Source organism: Peromyscus leucopus, chromosome 17 (assembly GCF_004664715.2).
Source record: "Peromyscus leucopus breed LL Stock chromosome 17, UCI_PerLeu_2.1, whole genome shotgun sequence".
NCBI lineage: Eukaryota > Metazoa > Chordata > Mammalia > Rodentia > Cricetidae > Peromyscus > Peromyscus leucopus.
Window position 1 is genome coordinate 53,352,907 of NC_051077.1, and position 7,030 is coordinate 53,359,936.

Here is a 7,030-nt window from a genome sequence, read left to right on the forward strand (position 1 = left end):
CTCAGAATCACATGGAGGCCTTATTTCTGCACCTCACTTTGCTCCAGGCTATATAAAGAGCTGGGATAATGGCAGGGTGTCCCCCAAGAGGACTTGAAGTACGCTGGGAAGCAACAATTGTTGGTGTGGCCTATAGTTTTTTGTTACATATATACAATCACTATTTATGTATTTGTTTATTTGAAACAGGGTCTCACTATGTAGCCCTGTCTGTCCTAAACTCACTCCATAAACCAAGCTGTCCTTGAACTCACAGAGATCCACCTGCCTCTGCTTTCTGGAGTGCTGGGATTAAAAGTTTGCACCACCATGGTAGTCTTGTGCGTGTGCATGGGTGCGTGTGCGTGCTTGTGTGCGTGCACAGATGCCAAGGTGCCACACACGAGGCCATCGGACAACTTGTGGGAGTTCATTCTCTCCTTCCACCATGTTGGTCCTGCAGATTGAACTCAGGATGCCAGGCTCGGTGACACGGACCTTCAGCTGCGGTGTCTGTCACCTTGCTGGCCCTTGTTGGCCTGCTCTGACAGAGCCAGGACACCCTGGGACGGGCCATTGTCCTGCCAGTTACAGATAGGAAGTAGGGGGGTGGCTTCGGGAAGGGCTAAGAGCCCCACATGGTGGTGACTTGGAGGAGGGCTGGACTGTCATCCAAACAGGAGTTGTGTGACTAGCCAGCAGGAAGTGGCTACTTGGTCCACAGATGTTTCCTGGGCCGGGTGGGGTGGGTGGAGAGTGTTGTGGAGACGGAGTGGGGGCAGGGGGGATGGGGCTGAAGCCCAGGACCTTCTTCTCCATCCTTGGTCCTGTTCCCTGGGAAGCATCTTGGAGAGACGAGAGACCTGGGCAGGATACCCAGATCCCCTGAGCACACACAGGGTCTCCCATGGGCTCCAGGATGAGCAAGCATTCCCTAGGGGGTCTGAGGGGTGGGAACTCTGCTGCAGGGTTATCTCTCTCCCTGAAGGTGCAGTCTGCTCTCTCCTGGGGCTCCGGAAGCTGGGGGCGGGAGGACAAGGCAGGAAGCCCCAGGCTACAGCCGAGAAGTGGAGTCTGACCCTGGCAGCATGTCCTGGCTGCTGCTGTGTCCACTGGTGCTGCGGCTCAGCCTGGCAGAGGGCACCCAGACCCCCAGCTTCTATGATGATGGAGAGACTACCGGGGGAGGCCATGGTGAGTGACTCTGTCCCTTGAAGGGAGGGGCAGAACAGAAATGGAACCACAGCCAGGCAGGCTTATAGCATTAGGTCCCTAAGTCCTAAGCCTTTGGGGCTGGGCTATGTCCTTCTACTCACCAGCCCAGGGTTCCTGAGTGCTGGAGTGGGGACACTGAGGCACCCACAGTGCCTGAGACTCACAAGGTCCACCCTCCCTGCATCTTGTGTCCCCACAGGCAGGACTGGGCATGGGTTGACTGACATCCCCTCTCTCCCACAGAAGGCACTGTGAGTCCCACGGACCCAGCCCAGCTTCACCCACGAGGCTTCCCGGGCAAGTTCTGTGCCAACGACAGTGACGCGCTGGAGCTCCCCGCCAGCTCCCAGGCACTGCTGCTGGGGTGGGTCCCCACGAGGCTGGTGCCTGCCCTCTACGGGCTGGTGGTGGCCGTGGGGCTGCCAGCCAATGGGCTGGCACTGTGGGTGCTGGCCACGCGGGTGCCCCGCCTGCCATCCACCGTCCTGCTCATGAACCTCGCGGTTGCGGACCTGCTGCTGGCCCTGGTGCTGCCACCACGCCTGGCCTACCACCTGCGGGGCCAGCGCTGGCCCTTTGGGGAGGCTGCCTGCCGGATGGCCACCGCTGCTCTCTACGGTCACATGTACGGCTCAGTGTTGCTGCTGGCTGCGGTCAGCCTGGACCGGTACCTGGCCCTGGTGCATCCTCTGCGAGCGCGTGCATTGCGCGGCCGGCGCCTGACCGCTGGGCTCTGCTCGGTGGCCTGGCTCTCGGCAGCCGCCCTCGCCCTGCCTCTCACTCTGCAGCGGCAGACCTTCCGGCTGGCTGGCTCCGATCGCACGCTGTGTCACGATGCGCTGCCCCTGGCGGAGCAGACCTCCCACTGGCGACCGGCCTTCACCTGCCTGGCTGTCCTGGGTTGCTTTCTGCCGCTGCTGGCCATGGGCCTGTGCTATGGGGCCACCCTGCGTGCACTGGCGGCCAGCGGCCAGCGCTATAACCACGCACTCAGACTGACAGCCCTGGTACTGGCCTCGGCTGTGGCCTCTTTCACACCCAGCAATGTGCTGCTGGTGCTGCACTATTCGAACCCAAGCCCCGAGGCCTGGGGCGATCTCTATGGAGCGTATGTGCCCAGCCTAGCACTCAGCACCCTCAACAGCTGCGTGGACCCTTTCATCTACTACTATGTGTCCCATGAGTTCAGGGACAAGGTACGCGCCATGTTGTGTCGCCAGCCAGAGACCAGCAGCTCTTCTCAGGCCTCCAGAGAGGCTGGAAGCCGAGGGACTGCCATTTGCTCCTCTACACTTCTGTGACAGGTGGTTGAGGCGGGAAGGGGGGCATTTGGGGTTGACCAGATCTCCCCTTTAACTGCATCCCTCCTGAACCCTCAGGACATGACCTTATTTGGAAATACAGTTGGTGTGGCCGTCATTAGTGGAGCTGAGGTCCGTGGAAGAAGGCGGAGGCCAGTGCCCTTGAAAAAGAGGGGCAATGATCCCAGTGCTATGCACCTGTCACCGTGGAGGGAAGAGGACTAGGAGCTCAGGGTTATCTTTGACTACATAGTGAATTCAGAGCTAGCTTGGGCTATGTGAAACCCTGTCCTTAAAAAAAAAATACAGTAACAGAGCACAAGAATGTGTAACTATGGAGGCAGAGAAGAGTTATGAGGCCACAAGTCAAGGGATGCTGAGGGTGGCTGGGGTCACTAGAACCCATAAGTGAGACAATTTCTCCCCCGAAGCCTCAGAGGAACCCACCCCTGGACACCCTGATCTTGTCAAGGAGACTCTTAGAACTGTGAGCCAATAAACTCAACCCTTTGTGCTTTGTATATGTGTGTCTGTATGGTGTAGACGTGTGTGCACGCACGAGCCTGTGGGTATACGAGGAGGCCAGAAGATGGCAGGTGCCTTACTCAGTTCCTTCTCTACCTTTACACTTTTGTTTTTTAATTATTTTATGGCCTCATGGTGGTGGCACACACCTTTAGTCCCAGCACTCAGGAGGCAGAGGCAGGCAGATCTTGGAGTTCAAAACCAGCCTGGTCTAAAAAGTGAGTTCCAGGTCAGCTGGGGCTACACAGAGAAACCCTGTCTCAAAAAACCAAAACAACAACAACAACAACAAAATTTTATGCGTGTGGGTGTTCTGGCTGCATGTGTGTCTGTGCACTACATGTGTGCCTGGTGCCCACAAAGGTCATAAGAGAGCCCCCTTGAACTGGAGTCACAGATAGCTGTGAATGGAATCTCCGGTCCTCAACAAGGGCAGCAGATGCCTCCACCTTAACCTGTGAGACTAGGTCTCTCGGTGGATCTGACTCACTGCCTGCGGCTAGGTCTGCATGTGGCCCAGCCCACAGCACCACGCTGGGGTGCACCGTGAGCAGGTTCGGCTCACCTGCTTGTTCTTGGACCAGCACAGAAGGCGCAGGCCCTGTGACTGCTGAGCAAGCCTGGTGTCTCGCTCTCAGAGGCCACTACAGGAGCTCTAGCTGGAGGCCGGTGGCCCCTGCCCTGGGAAGACAGGGGACGGGAGGGAGACAGTCTCTGGGGAGGACAGCTAACTAGACGTGCCGGCTTTCAGATCTTCGGATTGGAGCCCCCTGAAGTTTAGAGCCAGAACCTCTCAGGCGTTTGGAAGTTTTGAATGTGTGCCTGAAGGAACTCTCGGGCCCACAGGGTCCCTACCACAGGCTGAAACTTGAAGATGGCAGGAAAGGAGACTGGCACAGATCTGCCCCAAACCGGGCAACACTGCAACACCAGGAAGCCCACCCCAAAGTGCCCCATGAACTCCCCCAATCCCACTCAGGCCCACCACCAGCCTTCCCTTTCCACAGCCCCTCCCAGCCTGTGTCCTGACTGCTGTCTTCCGACCTTGACTGTTCCCTGCTTTGACGCCGGCCTCTGAACTCAAGGGCAAGCCTTTTCTGGAGTCAGAAGGGATGTGCCCTGGTTGTGGGAGGTTGGGCAGCAACAGTGGCGTCTACAAACTCAGGTACCCGTGTGCCACCTACCTGCACACGGACCCTGAGCCAGACCTGGGGTGAAAGGGCTATGCACTCATGGTGTAAAAGTGAGGTCTTAGGGGACCAAGGGTGACGGCTGACCGGGTGGAGGTAGAGAGCCTGCAGTTGGTGTGGAAGTCCAGTACAGAGTGCCGGACACACACACTCGCACACATACACGCACAACTGGGGTCGGCTACTTCCAGTGCGAGGCACTTCTTCCTCTTCATTCACACCAGGAGCCCCCAGCCTGCTGGCGCCAGCTGGAAGACTCCTTGCTGGAGAGCAGAGGGCCTTCCCCGGTGCATACTCCAGGGCCACTTTGTATCTCTGGTGATGCTGGGCACTGGTCCTCACCTGGGCGCTGTCCCAGTCTAGTTACTATTGCTGCGATTAGCACAATGACCAAAAGCAACACCCAAGGAGGAAGGGGTGTCTGGGTCACAGTCCATCATCAGAAGAAGTCAAGGCAGGAACCTGGAAGAAGAAGGTTGCTCACCATTTGATGTGGGTGCTGGGAACCAAGCTCCAGTCCTCTGCTAGAGCAGCAAGCCTTTATTTTTATTTATTTATTTGTTTGTTTGTTTTTTGAGACAGGGTTTCTCTGTGTAGTTTTGATGCCTGTCTCTGGATCTCACTCTGTAGCCCAGGCTGGCCTGGAACTCACAGAGATCCATCTGCCTCTGCCTCCCGAGTGCTGGGATTAAAGGCGTGTGCCACCGCCGCCTGGCTGCAGGAAGCCCTCTTAACCATGGAGCCATCCCTCCAGCCTTTTTTTTTGTTCTAGTTTTTTTTTTTTTGTTTGTTTTTTTTTTTTTTTTTTTTTTTTTTTGGTTTTTCGAGACAGGGTTTCTCTGTGTAGCTTTGTGCCTTTCCTGGAGCTCACTTGGTAGCCCAGGCTGGCCTCGAACTCACAGAGACCCGCCTGGCTCTGCCTCCCGAGTGCTGGGATTAAAGGCGTGCGCCACCACTGCCCGGCTGCCATTTATTTTTTTAAAAGAGTTATTATATACACCAGATCTCAGTATAGATGGCTGTGAGGTAAGTCACCATGTGGTTGCTGGGAATTGAACTCAGGTCCTCTGGAAGAGCAGCCAGTGCTCTTAACCTTTGAGGCATCTTTCCAGCCTTCATTCTTTGGGATTAAACAAAAGACCCTGCGCATGGTAGACAAGCCTACCCTTAAGCCACGCCCCCAGCCCCTCACTGGGGATTCTAGGCGGGGCTCCCCCCCTGAGCCACGCCCCCAGCCCCTCACTGGGGATTCTAGGCAGGGGCTCCATCCCTGACCACGCCCCCAGCCCCTCACTGGGGATTCTAGGCGGGGCTCCCCCCCTGAGCCACGCCCCCAGCCCCTCACTGGGGATTCTAGGCGGGGGCTCCACCCTGAGCCACGCCCCCAGCCCCTCCTGGGGGATTCTAGGCGGGGCTCCACCCTGACCACGCCCCCAACCACTCCTGGGGGATTCTAAGCACAGCCTCTACCCGAGCCACGCCTCCATTCCTTTCCGTTATGTATGCTCGTTTATTCAGTGTGTGTGTGACAGCCGGAGTGTGAAGATCTGAGGACAGCTTGCCGGAGTCAGTTCTCTCCTTCCACCATGTGCATGTGGGTTCCAGGGATGAACTCAGGTCATCAGGTATGGCAGCGATGAGCTTTACCTGAAGGGCAGGCTTGCTGACCCTGCACAACAGTGTCTTCAGATCCTCCCTGTTGACCTTACTGTGTGTGGGAATCTGAAAGGTGCTCGGTGACCGCCCAGATCCTCCTGGCCTCTCCACATCCACTCCTTATGCCACATGTGGAGATACCCGTGGTTTGTGCCCCTCACTGTGGGATGAGTACTTCAGAACTGCACACACAGCTGCCCTGCCAACCTGAGGCAAGGCTCCCCAGGGCCTGAGGTCACAGGAACACATTGCTGTGGTTTTCAGTTGAGCTTTCCATCTTGAGAGGATTCTGTAGAGGTAACAAAGGTGGGGACTTGGGATCGTCACTGTCTTGGCTGCAGTGAGGCACCCGCAAGCACTCCTGTAGGGGGCCTGATGGATACGACCCAGCGACACATTTTGTTTCCTGAGGTCAGCGAACACCTGCCGTTTGGAAAGTCTGAGCCTGCTGAGGCCACAGGGAGAGCAGTTGCAGGGAGGAGAGCTGGTGGTCACTGGCTACGGGAGCTGATGCTCAGAGGCTCCACAGGGTCCTTTGTAGCAAACCCACAATTCATCTTAAATCGGTCAAAAGTGGGGCACACCAAAGTCGTTAAACACTCCCACTCCATGCTGCAATGAAAAGTCCCCTCCCCTTTCTGTTCCCCATCAAGTCCTGCATGAGACAGGACTGTCCGTGCTGGTCTCAGACTCCTGGGCTCAGGATCCTCCAGCCTGAGGCTCCTCGGAGCTGACACTGTCACCTCAGTCAGCTCAGCAGCCAGCCTGCCTCCACCTCCATGTGCTGGGATGACAGGTGCAAACCACTCTTTTTATTTATTTATTGTGTATACAGTGTTCTGCCTGCATGTATGTCTGCAGGCCAGAAGAGGGCACCAGATCTCAATACAGGCAGTTGTGAGCCACCATGTGGTCGCTGGGAATTGAACTCAGGTCCTCTGGAAGAGCAGCCAGTGCTCTTAACCTCTGAGCCATCTCTTCAGCCCGCAAACCACTCTTACCTGGGGACGGAACTCAAGCGTCTGTGCAGTAACAGGCAAGCACAGCAGCAAACGAGCTACATGCCTATCCCATTTTTTACTTTTCAAGAGTCTTATGTAGCCCAGACTAGCCTCAAGCTTACCAGGACCCTGAACTCTTTTAAATTAAGACAGGATCTTGCTG

General features: G+C 56.5%; 1 protein-coding gene across 1 annotated transcript; it reads left to right on the forward strand.

Annotated features, from left to right (window-relative positions):
• The first annotated feature begins 785 nt into the window (after positions 1 to 785).
• Positions 786 to 3,016, forward strand: F2rl3 (F2R like thrombin or trypsin receptor 3). The gene is made up of 2 exons (XM_028893474.2): positions 786 to 1,173; positions 1,438 to 3,016. The coding sequence occupies exons 1-2, from the start codon at positions 1,068 to 1,070 to the stop codon at positions 2,493 to 2,495; spliced, it is 1,164 nt and encodes a 387-aa protein (XP_028749307.1). The 5' UTR covers positions 786 to 1,067; the 3' UTR covers positions 2,496 to 3,016.
• Positions 3,017 to 7,030: the final 4,014 nt, after the last annotated feature.